The 21,603-nt window shown below is 37.9% G+C and overlaps 1 protein-coding gene across 2 annotated transcripts in view; it reads left to right on the forward strand.

Annotated features, from left to right (window-relative positions):
* Positions 1 to 21,603, forward strand: part of LOC132771383 (WASH complex subunit 2-like) — a 38,938-nt gene that overhangs the window by 15,553 nt on the left and 1,782 nt on the right. Inside the window, exons 12-26 of one of the 2 annotated variants that reach the window (XM_060769310.2) lie at positions 2,149 to 2,221; positions 3,543 to 3,599; positions 4,412 to 4,564; positions 6,876 to 6,994; positions 7,725 to 7,817; positions 8,499 to 8,606; positions 10,699 to 10,785; positions 11,502 to 11,656; positions 12,972 to 13,086; positions 13,513 to 13,635; positions 15,938 to 16,054; positions 16,460 to 16,585; positions 16,720 to 16,824; positions 18,258 to 18,494; positions 20,107 to 20,670. In XM_060769310.2, coding sequence (XP_060625293.2) covers positions 2,149 to 2,221; positions 3,543 to 3,599; positions 4,412 to 4,564; positions 6,876 to 6,994; positions 7,725 to 7,817; positions 8,499 to 8,606; positions 10,699 to 10,785; positions 11,502 to 11,656; positions 12,972 to 13,086; positions 13,513 to 13,635; positions 15,938 to 16,054; positions 16,460 to 16,585; positions 16,720 to 16,824; positions 18,258 to 18,494; positions 20,107 to 20,670 — 2,232 coding nt within the window. The remainder of the gene's footprint in view (positions 1 to 2,148; positions 2,222 to 3,542; positions 3,600 to 4,411; positions 4,565 to 6,875; positions 6,995 to 7,724; positions 7,818 to 8,498; positions 8,607 to 10,698; positions 10,786 to 11,501; positions 11,657 to 12,971; positions 13,087 to 13,512; positions 13,636 to 15,937; positions 16,055 to 16,459; positions 16,586 to 16,719; positions 16,825 to 18,257; positions 18,495 to 20,106; positions 20,671 to 21,603) is intronic. The other variant, XM_060769311.2, reaches the window with a different exon arrangement.

Consider the following 21,603-nt stretch of genomic DNA (forward strand, 5'->3'; position numbering starts at 1 on the left):
CTGCCCTGTATTAGGTTTAAGTGAATGTGTTTGACATCTCTCTGCTAACTTGGCAGACTGAATGCATTCACTTGCAAGGCTTGCAGAGAGTCTGCAAATGTGTTCACTGAAATCTGGTCCTAACCAAAGGTACCATTCAGATATTGTCTAAAAGTTAATATTCAGTGTTTTGTGGTTTTCCTTGTCAGAATGCACTGATATTCTAGAGTATTATCATGCTCTGCTAGGAGCCCCCGGTGGCTCAGTAGGTTAAACCCTGGGCCGGCAGGACTGAAGACCAATAGGTCACAGGTTTGAATCCGGGGAGAGCGTGGATGAGCTCCCTCTATCAGCTCCAGCTCCTCATGCGGGGACATGAGAGAAGCCTCCCACAAGGATGATAAAACATCAAAACATCCGGGTGCCCCCTGGGCAATGTCCTTGCAGACGGCCAATTCTCTCACACCAGAAGTGACTTGCAGTTTCTCAAGTCGCTCCTGACATGACAAAAAAATAAATAAATCATTAAAAATAAATAAATCATGTTGTTTTCACTTGACATCAGCTGTATCAGCTGCTACCGCAGCTGTATTTTAAATAACCCAACAATGCTTGAGTCCTGCTAAGATTCCCGATGGTAACGGGAGACAAGTTACAATTTAAATACAAAGTACAGATTACATATTCGCTTACAATTTTCAGAAGGAGTACAGAACAGAATATGCAAAGTGGTACAAGCTTTATATCTTTTTTACACAGGTTTTAATAACTGGTTGATGTTATGCTTGAGTATATTGTGGTAGAGGAACATCACCAATGCAGGCATTTTATCAATTAATTAGGTTGAAAAAGAGGCAAGAATAAGATATTTGGAAATTCCTGGTTGTCCTGAGCAACACTACAGGGCCCACAAGCCTCAGTGATCTAGAATTATGGGAGTTGCATTTCAGAATGTGGTTGATCCTCTCAAAAGGAAGCACTTGACCTAAAACCAACAATTTAGCTTTGTCTCCTTTTAGCTAATGCTTACAGACTTCACACTTAGCATAAAGGGAATTATGTAGGATAAGTGGGAAATGCATAATTCCTTTCAAAGTTCCAGCTCTACGCCTCCATAGACTTTTGAATTTTATTATTCTGGATAGAAATGCCATTTCCTCCTCTGGGATCTCATTGTAATGTTAACCTAATCCTGAAAATAATTAGTAGGCCTGGGCAATGCATGGTTCTAAATAGTTCTAAAGTTCTTACAAAGCTAAAATTCTGGTGGTGAAAATTTCAGAACTCTAACTTTAAAAAAATAATTATTATTTCATTATTGGCTATTTTTATGACAGAACCAATTAGGAACTGCCATTTATAATGAAATTTTGAGAGTTTTGTTAGAGTTTTGAAATTTTCATCACCAGAACTTTAATTTTGTAAGTACTTTAGAATAATTTAGAACCATGCATTGCCCAGGCCTACTAATTAGATGTCATCTTATATGGAATTATGTGCTAGGAGCAAGGGAAATTTTTCAGGTTGTAAGCCGTTGTGAGTTGTAACAGCCATATGAAAATGTATTCAGAGGTAGCTATGTTGACATTACACCAAAATCCACGAAACATTTGGGCAGAAAGCCCAAAATACATCATGCAAGCTTTCAAAGCTCAGTTGGCTTCTTCAACAGGCAAAATCATACAGGAGAAGAAAAGTGACAATGTTAGAATCACATCTGATTTTGTATCATATTTTTTTCTATGGTAGTTAAGTTGGTGGCTGTGGAGACGTGGCTGTGGAGTCAGGCCTTCAATGAGTGAGACAACACCATAGGACTCTGGATGGAAGTTGATGTAGATCCATCTTAATAGGACGACTGACGACTGTAGTTTTATATATAGTGTTTTTAAAGTGGTTTTTGTAATTGTGATATATGATATTTTAATGAGTGTATATGTTTTTTATGGCTGGAAACCGGGCTGAGTCCCTCAATGAGGTTGAGAAGCTCGGTATAGAAAACTGTGAAATAAATAAATAAATAAATTGGTATTAAAAAGGCATTGCTACATGAAATCAATTACTGTTCTAATGAATTTGAAAAATTATATGTAAGCAGATAGAAAAATTGTCTATCTCACTTTGTCTATCTCACCATTAATATAACTGTTAATCTGTGTTTTCAACCAGAGTGATCTTTTTGCTGAATTGCCAAAGGGGAAAGCCACAGTAGAGAAGGAAACTCCATCCCCTATAAATGATGGTAAGAACAGATTGAATTGTGAATATTTCTAATGTCCAATGGGCAGGTATTAAGAGAAGTTCTGGGAATATTGTATATATCATATAACTGTATATTTTGCATACTTTGGTGACTTTGGGTCACACAAATGGGTCTCATCTGTACCTGCACAGAGTAGCTTGGAGAACTCCTATAGCTAAGCAGAGTGCTTTGGTGGTAACTCTACCTCTCTCTGACCACATGTCGTTGACATTCCTCTTGTTTGCCATAGTTTATTTTCATCATCGAAACATTAGCACTGTGAAGGAACTTATCTGTGCATTGCAGAATGTTTGTTTACATCACTTCCTTCATTTTTTTCTATAGCTTCTTTTATTTTTTCTTTATATTTTTCTAGTTTCCTTCTTCTCTTGGTAGTTTTTATTTTACTATCTTTCATGAATCATGATGATACTCCTTATTGTTTATGACTTCAGCGTCATAGACTCCTAGAGTAGAAATTAGAAGAGACCACAAGGGCTATTCATTCCAAATGCCTGCAGCAACATGCAACCAATGTACTCCCATCAAATAGTTATCCAACCTCTGTTTAAGCTGATCTTTAAAAAGTGATTCTGATGTGGTAGTAAAATTCCACAGACTGACAGGCATTTTTGTTGCCTGTTCATTCTTTTTATGGTAAATCCAGATGTCCTTGGAAGAAATCTCAATCCAGGTTATCAGGATACAAATCAGTTTTCATCCTCTGTTATATAGAGACCAGGATAGATCTCAAAATCATCCTCCACCTAAATACCTGTCCTTGCTTATCCTCTGGAATTTCAGGCATTAGACACAGAGGAGTCTGATTGCCATGGATTTATGGCTCAGATGGTGGTAGCTTTTCTGAATCTGAGGAGCCTGAGACTGAAACATTTGAGCGTCCCATTCCCCAGCAGGATGTAGTAAGTGACCAAGGGGGCATGTCCTTCCTTTGAAGAGTGCAGAAAAGATAAGAGGCTTCATAAGTCCCAGTGTCTGTTGAATAGGAAACATTGGCTCATGAAGCAGTTTCTCAAGTAGCTTTTGACATGATACAAAAAAAATCTCATGAAGCAACTGGGACACAATGCAATTCTGTAGTTACAGGTAAACAACATCTTCTTCATGGGTCTCTGTGACACAGAGAAATGGGTGACTGACAAGCTAACTCACCTGAAGAATGTTGAATCAGAGACCCAAGGGAACATGGCACGGTCAAAGTGTGTCTTGGCCAGGGCTCTTATACTGAATTGTTGACTTCATGAGGGGTGGGTGAACACCATGACAGAGAAATTACTTTGCAATCTGTATTCTTTATTAGAGCCATCATCTAAAGCTGTAAGGAAAGTTCCTGCTGGAGCAGTTTCTCTCTTTCCAGGTAGGAGTAATCTCTAGCCAACCTAAAAACAATTGATATTTTCTGTGTTCAAGTAAAGTTGTGTGTCCCAAAATGCTGTTATGTTTTGCAAAGGATTCCTGGGTTATTCTAGGCAGCGTATCTCTAGTTCAGTAAATCTCTTGAGAAGAGAAGCTTAATAATATGTCTTTTATTTGGACCAGTGATTTCAAACATAAATATTTCTGCACATGCCTAAACCTACATATCCCGAAGGTACCAGATTGAGGAGCCCCCAGTGACACAGTGGGTTAAACCGCTGAGCTGCTGAACTTGCTGATCAAAAGGCCACAGGTTCGAATCCAGGGAGCAGCATGAGCTCCCCCTGTTAGCCCCAGCTTCTGACAACCTAGCAGTTTGAAAACATGGAAATGTGAGTAGATCAATAGGTACCCTCCGGCGGGAAGGTAACGGCACTCCATGCAGTCATGCTGGCCACATGACCTTGGCGGTATCTACCTACAATGCTGGCTCTTCCAGCTTAGAAATGGAGATGAGCACCAACTCACGACTGGACTTAATGTCAGGGAAAAACCTTTACCTTTACCAGATTCTATCTGATCTTGGAAACGAAGCAGGGTTACAGTTCATTAGAACTGTTGAAAATGAAGAAGCATCAACATTTGTATACACTGCAGTTAGCGAAAGGGAATCTTGCTTATTCATATTTGCATCTAATGATTACGAAGATCATTTATAAGTGAAATGGGAATTTGTTGGCTGCAGCAATATCATATTAAGTACTCCAACTTAATTAAAGAATACCAATAATAACATCTGCTAAATATTTTTAGGTGGAAACAATGTATTTAGCCCCTCATTTCTATTGGAGAAGGAAGATAAGAAATCAATAGAACCAACTACAGATAAAGCTCAAAAATTTAATGGAACTGTTGGCCTGTTCGATGATGAAGACTTTGAGTCAACTAATACAAATTCAGTTTCAGGTGAGTTCCTCAATACGTTTGCTTTAATTCTTTCCCTGTTTTCTCCTATCATATAATCTCCATTTTCTTTAGAATATTGTCTTGCCTTTTTTTCCTTAGGTTGTTAGTTTATGCAAAATATGCTGAGGAAGTTTTAACAAAAGATAGTTTTAGTAAACAAAATTTCCTCACCAGTTTACTCCTATACTATGAAAAGCTTAACTTGTTAGATGCCTGTATATCAAACAACCTTTAATGACACAGAAGCAAAGCAGTAAAAGACATGGTGATTTTAGATATATGACTAGAACTGCAAAATAAATCTGGTTGCCCTGTTACATATTTGTATGATGAGCCACTGCCAAAACAACCTTGATACACATTGGCTTTATTGCAGTTACAGGAACTATGGGTGTCTCTTTCTTTCTGAAGGCTATATATATATCTATATTAATTATAGAGCTCCAGTTGCAAATCTGTGTTAAGAATATGTTACAAAACTATAACAAGTAGTGAGAAGATGAAAGGGTAAGTGCTGTGAAAAGGGGCTTGGTGGATTATTTTGAAACTTAACATCATAGAATAGATTTGTGTATGACCATTGCCTTTAGGGAGAAAGAGTAAGAAATGGTTTAAACTGAAGCTAATTTTATCTGTGTATTACTTAATTTATTTAATACTTCACCATTCTCCTAGGTCAAGGCCCAAGATATCTTATATCAAGTTAAGAACAAATAACACCAATAATCTATATGATACAAAGTTGAAAACATTAACATAAAGAATTCATTTTAAAACACTTTAGAACATAGTAAAAAGACAAAAAACATAATATACATTAAAAAGATCCTTCTTCGACCCCAAGCCCTGGGTATGGATTTCTTTTTTATTATTTTATTTATGTCCTTTTTTATCTTTTTTATTCTTCTGGACATATCTTTATATCTTCCTACTTTCCTATAAAAACTATATGTTCCCCCTCTTTTATTGTTATCTGAAAAACTAAATAAAATATATTTTAAAAAACATCCTTCTGCCACAGTAACCTAAATAGAAAGGTCTTTCCTTAGAGACAGAGAGAGATTAGAGAGAGGGCTGATCAAACTTTCCATGAGATGTGTTCCACAATTTGGAAGTAGCTCCTGAGACCGTTCTTTCCCTTGTCCTCACGGAATATTCCTGTTAAGATGGTGGGATAGAGAGAAAATCTCCCCCTCCCCCAAGATCTTAAAATTTGGGTGGTGTCTTACAAAAAAACAAAACAAAAACAAGCCATTTAGACAGTCTGCATTCATAATCAGCACATTGAGTTATACCATGAAGTGCCTTGATAGTCAGTATGTACCTTGTAGTACACTGGTTTAGCACCAAAGCAATTCCTGTTGAAGTTAATAGGAAAGGAAGTGTTGAATGTCATTGACATACTGGTGACATCAAATACTCTCTCAGTGGTTTCCTATAGATGTTAAACACAATGGGGGACAAAACTGAACCATGAGCAATCCCACAGGCCAATATTTGACTAGGAACCCTCTAGAACCAATTTCTGAGGTCACCTCTTCAAGAAAGAGTGGAACTATTGTAAATTAGTTCCCCAAGCCTCATACCACAGAGGCACCCCAGAAGGATACCATGGTCAATGGCTCTGAAAGCAGCTAAAGGTCTACCAGAATCAGCAGCCCTCCCATATTATTTTCTAGCATATGCCATCTACCAAAGAGGTTAAACCTGTCTCTGTCCCACATCCAAGTATGAAGCCAAACTGAAACTGAGCTGGGAAGCTTCCACACACTCCATAATCATGCCCAAGAAAGGGCAAAGGGAGACTGGCTGGTTATTCCTTAATGATGGACATGGAGGTTGTTTTATTCTTCCTGTAATGGCATCACCATGCCTTTTAGACAGAACAGTACCCAAAATGAGGGATTCTCTGCTCGCCTTGCACTTTTATTCAACCCCTCCTCCAACTGCCTTTATGAGCTGGAAAGGGAATGGGTGCATTATGTATATGGTGACTCTTACCTCCATAAATCTTGTCCGTATCCTCATGATGAATAAATTGGAATATATCTGACAACACAAGCAGTTTATTTATTTCGTGTCAAAAGCATTGCATAAAAAAAAAGTATAAGACTGATAAAATAAAGAGCACAAGCAACTAAATAATTTTAGACCAAAAATGGGCAACAGTGACCGCATTGTCTGTAGCTTTAAACAGCTCTTCCTCTGTGCATGAGGCAGGGCATTGTGGGCAAGCATGCAGATGCAGAGTTTGTTTTGTTCTTCTCCACAGTTGCAGAAGGTGGATATTTATGTTCTGTTTTTTAAACAGGCAAGCCTACAACTGGTCTATTTGATGCTGAGCAGGATCTTTTCAAAGAAAAAACTGTCGTCACCAACATTGTAAAGAATACTAATACAGACAATAAAGATCCTACAGCAGGACACAAGGTAATCAAGCTGAAGTACACAGTAGTTTCTTTTTGCATTACAATTTTGAAATCATTGTGTCATTGAGGATATCTCCTTTTAAGCATCCAGGTTATCATGGATGTAAGAGAAGCAAATTAAAACATGTCTAAGAGATGGTTTAATTATGGTTATTATGAGTGACTCCCTCTTTGGCCTAGAATAAAGACAGAATATATTGTTTGGTTGGAGAATACAAACTAGCAGTTCAAATGAGGTTTTTTATTTTAAAAAAATCTTATTTTGGGACTGCTACTACAGTCAAGCTTCACAATCTATCAAACAAGCTTCTGCTGATGTTCATTTGGATTCAACTATAGTTTTTGCTCCTTTATCAGCCTCAACTCTGTTAATATTCAAGGTGCATTGCTTTACAAATCAGGATCCAGATGCTTAGAAGCCTAGACCATCCTCTGTTCTAGAGGCCCATTACATTGTCCGTAATTATAACCAAGGACTCTGGAAATGCATAATTCATAGATTTAATTAGTTTCCACTATTGAAGAAGTTCTAAGGCACAGCCATGTAGGCCTATTAAACAGGAAAATGCCATCATGGAGAGGTGCATCACCACATTTTCCTTCCCAAAACTTGGCTTTTGATTTCAATGTTGTTGTTTTTTTACATAATGATTATAATTCTGAAGAAAATCACTGATGACAGCTTGCTCAGAACAAACCTCTTTTCAAATTTACATATTTATGTTTTTAAGAGTTTGCCATCTTCTGCTGAGAATGCTAAGCCTTTTGTCCAGGCACCTTCCAAAGACCAGAAAAGCCTTTTCTCTGATGAGGAAGATTCTGAAGTAAGTTCTTAACTCAATTGCATAGCAAATTCCGAGTGAACATACCCTAAACATCCCAAACGATGTGGATTTTACTATGTATTTTTGTCTGTCTTGAATTTGTAGTTATGATTGACTCGGTATTTAATTATCTGAATAATTTTGTACTTAAAGAATATATTTTTGAGAAACAGTAAAGGTTAGTTTTACCAGGCTCATGAATTTGTTGTGGGTTGAAAGACATGGGAACTTTCCTTCCTAACTAATCAAGAACGAAAAGGGATATTTGAATAGGTTTTGCTACATATGGCAAAAATACATTCGGCTTGTGGGAGTCAAAAAGACACATATCCTTCCAGCTTAAGTGCCTGCTGCTCTCAGGTTCCAGCTATGAACCAAGCACCATGCTGTCCTAAGCAAGGAATGAAAGGAACACAACTCATTATCAGATTAGGACTGGTCAGTAGAATGAAATAACTAATAGTTTGAGCAAAGGAGGTGAAATATGACTGCATGCCCTTTCTTCTAAGTGTGTCAGGGCTCAATTAACTCATTAGACAGAAATGATTTATTGGGCCCTCTGTTCGCTTTTACATAGCATAATCCGTCCCCCTAGCAGATAAGGCAAATTCATGCACTCAGTATTTGAGTCAGGGTATGTAAAACCTAAATTAGTGAATGCTACTTTTTTGTATTCAACAGGATTTGTTTTCTTCTCATCAAACCATAAAAACAAACAACTCACCTTTATCATCAAGCAAAGTGACAGCAAAAACATCTCTGTCTTTATTTGATGAGGAAGATGAAGAGGTAAGTGATTTCCGATAATAACTAGTACTCTCATTGAATAATATATGCAAACAACAAACAAATCTTTATTACTGTTATAGAGCAGCATAAGGAGAATGGGATACAGTCTCATGAAAGCTTTATACATTAAAATCATTGTAGTCTAGGCTAAAACCTAAAATACATAGGTGTATTAAAGACTAAAACACAAATATTATTTAAAAGGGAAAAAGGACTAGAGGAAATGAAAAAAGAAGAGGGTCTGGAGGGAGGGGTAGGAGCATTCAGGGAGTATAAGGTAGCATAAGGAGGGATGGGTACAGTCAGGCACAGGTCTAGGGGATTAGGGGGTGGGAGCACTAAGTATCTATAGTTTCAATTTACCAATAAGTTAGAGTGCTAGCTTGTGGTACCAGTCATCACCGGGCAAATTTTAAGCGCTGCTGCACAAAACTTGGCAACACTATAGGTTATAACAGATTTAGGAGCTGCGGTGGTGCAGTGGGTTAAACCCTTGTGCCCACTGATCTGAAGGTCGGTGATTCAAATCTGTGAGATGTGGTGAGCTCCCATCTGTCAGCTCCCGCTTCTCATGCGCGGACATGAGAGAAGCCTCCCTCAGGATGGTAACACATCCAGGCGTCCCCTGGGCAAAGTCTCTGCAGACAGCCAATTATCTCACACCAGAAGTGACTTGCAGTTTCTCGGGTCGCTTCTGACATGATAAAAAATAATAATAACAGTGTTGGTATCTGAAAGTAAAAGGATGGTGTAAACTTGTCCTGAGCGTCCTGTATGTTTATATAGCAATGGCAAGATGAGTCTAGTTCAAATTTCTCTGTAAAACAGGCAGTGGAGGAGCACATGTTCAGTTGTTTCTATATGTCCAGAGTCACAAGGACAGAGTCTCTCTGCGTAGGGGGTCTTCTGATATCAACTGTCGTGTACAGCTAATGGAAGGGCATAACATCAGGGTAAAGGCCCTCCGAAGGTTGGGTACCTCTAGATTTGTTAAATATGCCTTAGGGGAGGCAAGGTAACTACTGGTTTAATTGGTGATGAAGGCTGGGGTGCTGGCTAGATGCAATTGGTGCTCTGTCTGATATATTTTGTTTAATGAGTGCTTTGGCTCGATTGTATTCCATACTGAGTAGCAACCCTGGAGAAAAGCCCAGAGATGAGATTTTAGTTGCTATTGCCTGTTTCCATGTGGAATATATATGCATTTTTGTGAACTTGACATTATACGTAACTGCTAATAGAAGCTTTCTTTCCACTCCTCTCTGGGGGGAATGTCAAGTGTCTCTTGTTAATTTGTCACTCCTACCTCTTTTTGGGAACATTAGCTGTATTGAAAGCTGGAATACCAATTAAAGTTAACATTGAAATTTGGATTAAGCTGGGGCAAAGGATGCTGAATTCAGAGGCACCTGGTGAAAATGCCAACCGTCATAGTGCATGCATCTGAGTCTCTTTCAACTATATTAATGAGGAGACAGTATCCTTTTGTGCTATCAATACAGACATCAGGTAGAAGAAGAGATAAGGACTAAGGCAGGAAAAAGCAGCAGAGCAAACAAAAGAGGCATTTTGGTCTTTGACTTTCTCATAATTCTAAAGGGTGTGATTAGTTTGTTCCGATTTGGAACATCTAAAGGAATTGGCACAGTTGGTGCACAAGTTTTAATGTGCAAAGGCACTCCTGGCCCGTGCTGATACCTGGACCTCCAGGTTCAACCCTGAGTCCAAGAATACCCTCAAACTACGGATTTATATCTTCAGGGAGAGTGTAACCCCATCCAGCACTGGCTGATTCCCTATTCCCTGATCTTCCTTCCAGGTGACCAGGAGCATCTTTATCTTGTCTGGGTTAAGTTTCAATTTGTTTAACCTCATCAAGCTCATTACTGGTGACGAGCACTGGTTTAGGACCAGGACCTTGGGTTTTGGTGGAAAAGAGTAGTAGAGTTGGGTGTCATCTGCATATAGATGACACTGCACTCCAAAACTCCAGATGACTCTTCCCAGCATTTTCATGTACATGTTACACAGCACGAGGGTTAAAACAGAGCCCTGAGGGACTCTATAGTGAGCTTCTTTTTATATCTTTTAGGATCTCTTTGGTTCTGCACCTAAGATGCAAAAATCAAGACCACACCAAGAGAAAGCAACCAGCTTACTCTTCAGCAGCGATGAGGAGGTACTATCTACAAAAGTTGGCAAAACAGACTTTATCTCTCTCTAGCTATTTGAAACCAATGCCATTCGGTGCAAGGTGTTTCAAAATGATGGACTCAATTTCAAAACAATATATTTCATGATGACAACATGTTACAATTACACAAAAAGTTACAAATAGTTTATTGAGTTATCAAGTTTTACTAACCATTTTGATCTAGAAACAAATCTAAAAAAAACAACTCTGCAAATTGATAATATCTCAGTTGGCCTTACGTTGCTGGGTCATTCTCTTGTGAATGCCTGAGGCTAGGGGCTGTTTGTGCACTGGGAGAGGCATCTAATGGTAATCATTTGAAACTGTATGCCCCTCACTTTCAAGTGGTAAGAGTTTATTTCATGAGTGGTTTGTGGTTGCAGGGATATAGTGATTTCAAATCAGGCCTGTCTTTTTTAAACACCCCAAATCTCTATGTTTGTATCTCCATCACTTTGAATATGTATATGGGATATTATTGTGTGCACTGAAATGTATGTGCTGCTGGCTTTGAACATTGGCTGTCTCTCCATACTCAGCTTCCTCCTTGCTCACAGCAACTTCAGCAAAGTCTTCTAGAAAAGATATGCAAATGAATAGCAACTCTTCTAAATTTTGTCTTGTGGTTTGCTTGCTCAAAAACTTGCACGTTACCTGGATAAACACAATGCAAAACAGTAGTGGTATGTTGTTTATTTTAGGACCAATGGAACAATTCTCAAGAGGTCAATCCTCCCTCTGAATTCAGCCAAAAGAAGAAAGCTACACAGCCTGCCTATTCAGTCAGCCATACAACTAAGAAGTGCCTCTTTGAGGAGGAAGGGGAGGAGGATATATTTGCAATCACTGAAGAGAGGTAAAATGTTTGGCTGTATCTAGAACTTTCCCTTTCATTAGATGTATCGTTTTACTGAAAAGAGCTTGGTGCAAAGAGGGCCAATGATTCCATTAGCCCAGTTTCAGCACAGTACACCAGAAAAGAGACAGCAAGTGTATTAATTACCAATCGCCTAATAATATTGGGCAGTGATTCTGATTAAAGAGCTGGGCATGTTTAGCCTGCAGAAGAGAAGTCTGAGAGGAGACATGATGAGGGCCATGTATAAATATGTGAGGGGAAGTCATAGGGAGGAGGGAGCAGGCTTGTTTTCTGCTACCCTAGAGTCTAGGGCACGGAGCAATGGCTTCAAACTACAGGAAAGGAGATTCCACCTGAACATTAAGAAGAATTTTCTGACTGTGACAGCTATTCAGCAGTGGAACCCTCTGCCCCGGAGTGTGGTGAAGGCTCCTTCTATGGAGGCTTTTAAACAGAGACTGGATGGCCATGTGTTGGGGATGCTTTGAAAGCAGTTTTCCTGCTTCTTGTCAGAGGGTTGGACTGGATGGCCCATGAGATCATCATAGAGTTTGTTCTCCAGACCCTTGATCATTTTAATCGCCCTCCTCTGGACACATCTGCAATCTTAATTATTCCTGTATCTGTGTCTATAGTCTTCTGAAATGAGGATTTTATCTTTTCTGATGAATACTTTATAGGGTACAAATAGAATGTAAAACTATTATCATTGGAGTGTAATCCTTTGGCATGGTTGAAATAGTTTACTATCTCAACATGTTTTTATGGAGGTAAATATTTTTGTATCCTTTTAGTAAATCAGCACTATTTAAAGCTATTGAGTCCAGCATTTGAAGATTCAAATTATAGTCCTGTCTGTCAGTATACTCCCAGAGGCAAATTTTTTAATTTTTGGGAAACTTGTAGAAAATCCCATTTAGTCTAAATTTGTTGCATAAGCTATATCAAATGCAATCAGGGTGTCATGTAAATGATGGAGTGAGTTTATTTTCTGCTACTCCAGAGACTAGAACAGTGGGTTCAAATGGCATGCAAAGTGATTTTAGGTAAATGTTAGGAATAATATAATATAAAATTGGAATAATAATATAAAAGCTGTTTGGGAATGGAATCAGTTGTTTCAGAGGTTGGAAGACTCTCCTTTGAAGGTCTTTCAGCAGAAGTTGGGTGGCCGTGTCTCACAAGCGCTTTAGACACTAGACTTCTCACTAATGTTATAATCTGTATGCAATTTAATTTGTGTCTTTAACAAAAATGTTCTAAAATGTGATGCAGTTAAACCTTTTCTTTCTCTTTTCCCTCATTATTACAGTAAAAAAAAATCTCAAAAAGTGGCTCTTCTGTTTGAAGATGATGATGGAAATGGAGATTCTCTCTTCAAATTTCAGTCCTCACCTCAGTCTTCAGTAATGGAACATGCAGCTCAGGTGCGCAGTCTCATAAACTGGAAATTTATTTACTTACTTAATATATTTCTACTCTGCTCTGTCTCACCCTGAGAGGGACTCAGAGCGGCTTCCATTTTCGGCAATTATTCAATTCCACAATTACACAAAACAACAATACATTGCACAATTAAACTGTTAAAATCAGGCAACATATAAATACAATTAAAACAATTCCAAGTCTTTTATGTAGCTCATGGTTCGACTCCTATGTTTAAAACATTTTAAATTGTGAGATGATCCTTCTGTCTCCGATGCCCATTTATCCAATCTTTTCTCTCATATGTGCGCACACACAAAGACTGCAACTTCTCCAGATATTAAAATCTTCTCTTTTCATTATTGATATTAGGAGGCTTTCTAATTTTAAAATGCAAGACTTCTCAACCTTTATTTCTTGGTCCACAGGAAGATTTTCTGGTAGTACCTCAGAAGAAACTGGCGGAAGAGAAGGCAGAAACTTTGGCTGAGCCTGATACATTGCATGATCTTGAACAAAGAGATGTAAAAGAAAAGGAAAGGAAGGAACAAGTGAGGCAAATTTCCTTTTTTTACTTTTCATAAATTCTATTAAAATGTTATTTTAGAAAATACCTGTTCTGAGGTTAGTCGAATCTTGGAGGGTAGGTTTTAGGGAATTGGGCCAAATAGGCTTTGGTTCATATTCTAATTAAGCTTGTTTGATGTGTGCAAGGTAAGTGAGTCTCTAACATGAGATGCCATTTGCAAGCACTTGTATTCTGAGGATTATTTTATACAAGTCCAAGAACATTTAAAATATAAAGAGATCCTATAAATATGCTGTTGATGGCATCAGTATAAGAAACTGAAAGACTGAAAATAATAACATTTCAAAAATTTAAGTATCTTAGGCACTTAATCCATTACTTAAAATGACCTTCGCCCCTTTGTGTTATCTCAGCTACCTGAAATGGCTCCCCTATTTTGCTGCTAAACCCTTCTCAGGTTAAAAAAGAAAATAAGGGAGAAGGGATGACAGCCTTTCTTTTTTCAGCTTGAGCAAAAAGAGGCAGAGAATGGGTTGGGAGCACTTGCCTCTGCTTCTTGTTTTTCTTTTTCTTTTTCTGTTCTTTTTTTGCCTTTGCACTGGGTCCCTATTCCAGCACTGACCTGTATATAAGTCGACTCAGGTTCTGAGAGGTGATTTGTGGCATACATTTTTTGGCTTCTATGTGAATATGTATAATACTCCTCTATGTGGTGACATGGTGGGTTAAACCGCTAAGCTGCAGAACTTGTTGATTGGAAGGTTGGAAATTCGAGTGTGTGAATGGGGTGAGCTCCCATTGTTAGGCCCAGCTTCTGCCAACCTAGCAATTCGAAAACATGCAAATGTGAGTAGATCAATAGGTACAGCTTTGGTGGGAACACAGTGGCACTCCCTGCAATCATGCTGGCCATATGACCTTGGAGGCATCTATGGACAACGTCGGCTTTTCAGCTTAGAAATGGAGATGAGCACCACCCCCCAGAGTCAGACATGACTAGACTTAATGTCAGTGGGAAACCTTTACTTATTCTACTTTGGTCAGACCTTACCTAGAGTCTGTGTCTAGTTCTGAGATCCACAAATTAAGAAAGATATTGACAACCTGAATGGTGTCCAGGGTCGAGTGACCAAAATGGTAAAGGAAACTATAACCTATGAGTAACAGAAGCTGGATAGTTTTAGCCATGTTTAAATATTTGAAAGAATGTCTGATTGAAAACAGAGCAAGCTTCATTTCTGCTAATCCAGAGACTTAGATTTCATACATTTTATGTGTTCAGACACTATTTTATCTGCCATGGCTCAGTGTTATGGATCAGGGATTTGTAGCTTGGTGAGACACCAGCACTTTTTGGCATACAGAGCTAAACACCTTATAATAAGACAGCTCTCCTGTTGCCAGAGACTAGGACAAAGAGGGATGGATTAAGACTTGCAGGAAAAGAGATTCCACTTAAACAACAGGAAGAATTAAGAACTGCTGAATGGAGGAATAAGTTGCCTCTTAAGTGTGATAAAGTCTCCTTCCTTGGAGGTTTTTAAACAGAGGCTGGATGTTCATCTGTTGGGATTCCTTTTGTATTCCTGCATGATGGGAGCTTGGACTGGCCCTTGTGGTCTCTTCCAATGCTTTGATTCTATAAGTGTCATGAAAATGTTCATCCTTCAGGTCTAAGAGCAGGTCTAAGAGTGTTGAAGTAGCATAGAAGATGCTGAAATGTGTGGAGCAGTTTGCTTTTATAGTATTGCTGAACAAGGTTGCTTGCCATAGATGCAGGCGAAATGTCAGGAGAACATGGCCATATAGCCCGAAAAAACCTACAACAACCCAGTGATTCCGGCCATGAAAGCCTTCGACAATACATTGAACAAGAATTGTTGAAAGTTCTGAACAGTTTTTTTTTATTTTTTACAAATTATCAATATAGTGGTAATATTTAATTATAAGGCATGTAGAGGCTGGTCCTTGAAATGCCATCCATATGTATATTATATTATACTATATATAGTGAGAGAAGTGTCAAAGGACTTTGAATCAAAAGGATTTCTCTAAGTTTATGTATGTTTGAGAAATGTATCATTCATTGTCCCAGTAGTCTATTTTTTATGCCCTGGTCGTGTTTTTTCACAAAATATGTCAGAATTAAGACTGAGGATAGCTTTTGTGATAGCTGAAAGAGAGCCATCCATCATCTCTTTGCCCAATCACTAGGTTATGTGGTTCAAATAATCAAGTAAACTAGTTTTAAATAAATCTTAAACAAAGAACAAATGTTTTGTTTTAGATGAGCTTATAATTCATATTTGTTCATTAACCCTTAGCCAATTTTGGAGAAAGATACCAGGAGAAAAAATAAAAGTGTATTTAGTTTGCTTGAAGAAGATGAAAGAAGTGAAGATATAAATTCTAATAAAAACACACAGAAAGAAACAAGAAAGGTGAGTAACAGAAAAGTATACCCAAACAAACTAAACTTCTTCGGGCTTTCTGTGAACACACACCAATGGGTTATTTAATGTTGCAGGAATTCAACATTCTTAAATCATGGGTGGGCAGCTTCTGAAGGTACATGGCCTGTCTTTACTTTCAATTTTGAGAAGAGATTTCCACAGGCCTAAAACAGGTTGGGGAAAAGGAGCCAAGATTCCACCTCCTAAAGTGTACAATTTCACTGGGGAAACATGGTACGGTATTTGAGGGAATTGCTAGGTGTTCTAGCTTAAAACATGCAAAAAGTTATGGAAGAACAGTGTAATAAGAACATGGCTAGGAAGACAAACCTACCTACTAAACTTAAAGACGTAACAATTCCTGTCATGACATGTTGTGTGTTTGTTTTCCAGTCTCCAGATGATATAGTTTGTTCCAAAAGCACTGGCGTTTTCCAGGATGAAGAACTTCTTTTCAGTCATAAACTACAAAAAGACAATGATCCTGACGTTGATCTTTTTGCCAGCAACAAAAAAGGGGTCAGTCAAGCCAAAATAACTTTACCATTTTTGCTTAAAAATTGATCTTTTGTTGCACAGAGCACACCCAAAACAAAATTTATTAAAACTGTTCAGCAAATAACTGCTTTTGATCTCCCATTTCTAAATTCCAGGTGTCAAAACCCAGAGTAAAGCTGCCATCTGCAGGAGATATATTTGCGACTGACAGTAATGATGGTGAAGACGGTCTTTTTAACTCTTCTGAAGCAAAGCCTTCGGTATTTAACATTTCATGTTAATAAACTTGAGGTAGCAGTTTGAATAACAGAATACACATCTTTTGCTTTATACAACAACACTAGAGATTATCACATGGAGCTTATTTAAGAAACCTCACCCAAAAACCACATAACCTTCATTCAGTAATTGGAATGAATTATGCAGACTGGGTAGATATGCTATTTATACTTCATAGAATAAATAGTGCAGCTGTTGAGTTTTGCAGGAATTTGAAATGTTTGTGTCCTTTTTGAGGGAAGGGTTTTAGATCATAGCATGCAATAATGTGAATGAAAGTAATTTGTAAAGGACTGTAGGCCCCATCTACACTGCCATATTATGCAATTCAAAACTGCATTAAATGGCCAGTGTAGATTCATACAATAGAGTTTAACTCCATTATATGAGTCTATCTTCCATATAGTCCATACAATGGTTGTCAAGTAGAGTTTACAACAGTTTCAGTAATGTAAACTTCTAAAATGCTTTGGGAGATACATATTGGTATGAGTTCAACATTTCAGCAAAACTGGATTTTTAGGCAAGCAAAGTTATTTTGTTAGAGAAGTTGAACATCTTGAATTCTATACTCATATTGAGAATTGAATCTAATATGTATTACTCAAGTGCAGAAAATTTGAATTAATCACATCAAGAAATCTAAACTTCGGGAATTTTCCATAAATAGCTTCAGAATTTGGGAAATCTCCCTGATATTCTACAAGGTTGTCCTGTACTGGTCCAGTAGATTAGCAGCCAAAGTCCAATGTATTCACTTAGACCTTTTACTTTTATTTTTTGGAAGGTACCAGAAAAGAAAATACTAAAAAAGACTATATCTTCTTTGGAGGTACATAGTAAGGTTTCAGAGAATTTATTAAAATACCAAACAAAATGAAGGAAGTTTAGAAACTACTGATGTTTGTAGATTTTAGCTTTGGAGGATGGGTTATAATATATGGAACTATACACCCAAAAAGAAGAAAAGCCATCTCCATTTGTATTAACTATGAGTAATTTTATAGTGCAAGCTTCCATTTACTGTTTATCAAGCTCTTCATAACATTATTTATACCACTGTTTCATGTATCTAAATTGATATTTTATCCAGTGAATACTAACCCTTGACATTCCTTTCCACCATTGTAGCCTAGTCAGGGTCAGTTCAGTGACAGAACTGTCTTTTCTGGGCTGTCGTTATTCTTCTGACACTGTCCTATAAATATGATGCACTATATGTTGATCTGGTTCAATTGCATTTACTCTACTGCAATTGTATCATAAATTCATTGTTCCTGTTGAAAGTGAACAGAAATAATCCTCTTTGGTTAGAAAATTTAAACTTAGCAGATTTCAAAATATTCTTATTTGACTTAATTTGGTGTAGTTGTTTTTCTTGAACTTATATTTGTGTTTGCTTGATCCACTGCAGCCATTGACAGTAATCTCTCATTCACCTTCCAAGGCAAATTTGGATATCAACCCAACAGTTTTCCTGCCCTCTGGGACTTCGGGCATGAAGCGATTTGCATCCTATCCCAAGGCTTCATGTTCTGAACCTCATGGCATACAGCATGGCAAAATAGCCTCTGTTGTAAAGAGCAAAGATGAAACAGGAGTCAGCTTTGACAGCCCTATGCAAGCAGACACCTTGCAAAATACCAACAAGGTAACTTTTATTATGTAAAATGTTGATGCAAAATCACTCAACAAATGAGAAATGATACAGAAAGACTAAAGTCATTTTAGTAGAATTTAATTTGATCTATCCTACAAGAGGTGAAAGGTATGTGTAGGTTAAGAATAGACAATTAGTTAATTACATTTATTTATTTATTTCGTATACTTCTACCCTGCCCTTCTCAACCCCCAAGGGGGGACTCAGGGTGGCTTTGTAACCCAGGAACAAAAATCATGTTACATAATATTACCTGGGCACACACAACCTTTCCTCATCCTACTGCAGCAGATGTAGCAATGGGGGGAGTTATCAGCAAAACACACATTCTAGCTGTTTCCAAGGCTCCCCACACAGGAAAAAAGTTACCTACATATGCCAGTTCACAGATGACCAGTTGAAAAGAACCTCAGTTATCCGTAAGTCCTCTGTTCTTTTTGAGACCAAAACATTATATGTTGTTGTGTTTTAAATATGTTGCTCTCCAACTTGAACCACGAGGAGATGCGGGTAACAAATTATTATTATTATTATTATTATTATTATTATTATTATTATTATTATTCCTACTACTGCTATCAAGAAAATGATGATGACCTTATTTTATAATGTTTTCATTTACCAGGGCTATGAAGACAGACACTAATTTCAACATTATTTTAAAAATATAATACTATCATCCTTACGGTTAAATCAAACGCAAAGGTGTTTGTTTTTCATCTTGCATTCTTACGTCAACGAACTTGATTGCTAAACAGAAACCATAATTATACTCCCACAAAGAGCAAAAACAATGCAAGTTAACAATAATCAAAGTACATTTTGGGAGAGGATGCAGTTGAACCTTAGAGTCTCCTTGGCAGTTGATGGAAATTTTATCTAACTCTGTATTTCTGATCTTTTTTGCAAAAAAAGGGGGGATATTTTGTAAGTTACATAGTCATTTGTGTCACTCAGCAGAAACTGCACTGTTTCTGCAGTCGAGTTCCTTTTACCTTGTGTCAGCAAGGGTTTCAGGTGTTTTTTCTCTTGGGTCACTATACAGTGGGCAGATTAACAAATAATGCACAATGTCTTCAACCTGACATTGATTACAAATACATAGTGCGTTTTCCCATGACACATTATGGTAGCGACCATCTAACACAGAGGTGGGCATTACTTGGAATCACAGCTCAGTGAAGGCAATTCTTAAAGAAGGTGTCTTAAGCTTAATCAGCTATCTAGTTCTGAAATATTCAGTTTTCAAAAAGCGAAACCATGGGGGGGAAAAATTGAGTTCCTGGTTGATTGCAGAGTCCTTCTTGAATCAATCCAAACTAGCGTCTCTTAGTTGACTCTTAGCCATGTCCAGGGCAGAATTCAATTCAGGAAGATTGTAGTTGAGTAGGTGGTTTTCTAGGCCAGATTTCCAGTGTTGATGGTTACTCATTTCCTTGTAGCACAACACTGGAAGACGGTTTCTGTTTAGCATCTTTGGTGCCTGTTGTTTCGAAGATACTGTGCGCATGTGGTGGTTTTTGTCACAGCCTTGGGTTGTACAATAAACTATTTTGATTGATTGATATAATTAAAGGGCAAGTTTTGTTGATTATAATCACAGGACAGGATCAAGGTGAGTGGGAAACGAAGACCACCTTCCAGAATGGCCAGGAGACTAGCTGCTCAAGAGTCCATCAATAATGAAACAGTTGGTGCTGAGTATCTATCTCCACCTCTCTTAAAGGAGAACTCTGTACCATCAGGTTTAAAGTATCCCTCGGCCAGATTGCTTCCACCAGCCAGAAGCAGCAACCAGCTTCATGAGACATTTAATCCCATAAAATCAACAGGCCACTCTGATGTCTCCAATTTCTTTGATTCAAGTGTTTTGGCGCATAGTGCAAATTCTAAAGCCGCCTCCAGAGCAAAAGCTGCAGTAGAACCAGAAAGCCATGTGAGCCATGTTCCAAAAGATGGTGGACAACTGTCTGTTCCCTTGTCCCGGGATGATACAAATTATGAAGACCTGTTCCAGCCTAGAAAGCCTGTAAAGGAGCCTAGTCCTTCCTCTTTCTTAGAGGATGAAGAGGATCTCTTCGCCACCAATAAAAAAACAGTGAAGAGAAAAGATCTAAAACCCACATCTCAGTCCGGACAGGATCCTCAAGTCCAAGATATTTTTGAGGTAATTTGGGGAGCATTTTTGTCCAGAGCTTTCTGCTCATTATTCTGTATTCTACTACTTTTTCTTACAAATTTTTGGTCACATGTGCAGTGGTGGGAAATGACTCAGCTGTGAGCTTCTTTTTAGACAAAGAGACCATAAAGTATAAAATGAGAAGGCATTCAGATACTTAATTTTTTTATTAGTGAAGCATTTAGTCTTTCTTGCTAATTAAGTGTCCAGTGTAGATAGCGGGGACCTTCCTAAACTGATTAATCTTAAGAATATGATTATTTGTATAAATCTGGGTCAGATTCAACAAGTTCATACAAATAACTTGCGTTATCCTTTTTAAAAAAAAGTATCTTCATCAAGCAGTTGCCTATGCCTGTTTAATTTTAGTGGCCTTCGGCATCAGATGTTTGCTGGGTCACGTTGTGTGCATTAGTTTATTCACTGCAGGGTTAGGCTACTGTGACCCTCTAGGTCAGTGGTTCTCAACCTGGGGTCCCCAGATGTTTTTGGCCTTCAATTCCCAGAAATCCTAAAAGCTGGTAAACTGGCTAGGATTTCTGGGAGTTGTAGGCCAAAAACATCTGAGGACCCCAGGTTGAGAACCACTGCTCTAGGTGTTATTGGCCTATATTTCCTGTTAACCAGCATAGTTAATTTCAACATTATGAGAGATGCATTCAACCAACATCTGGAGGACTAAAATTGCCTACACCTGCTTTATAAAATAATATAGAGCATTAATTACCCACAGAAATGGAGATACCAGTCTACAGAATTGATTCTCATTGAATGGATTAATCACTGGTAGAATACACATTTCTTTTCTTCTAAAGTCATAAGGAAAGTGCTCCTTGGAGAGCTTGTATTCTTTGTAAGGGCATTTATTTGTACTGCCTGTTATTATTTCTGTGGCTTTTTATGGTGTGTTGGGTATTTTAG

This window comes from Anolis sagrei, chromosome 3 (genome assembly GCF_037176765.1).
Source record: "Anolis sagrei isolate rAnoSag1 chromosome 3, rAnoSag1.mat, whole genome shotgun sequence".
Lineage (NCBI taxonomy): Eukaryota > Metazoa > Chordata > Lepidosauria > Squamata > Dactyloidae > Anolis > Anolis sagrei.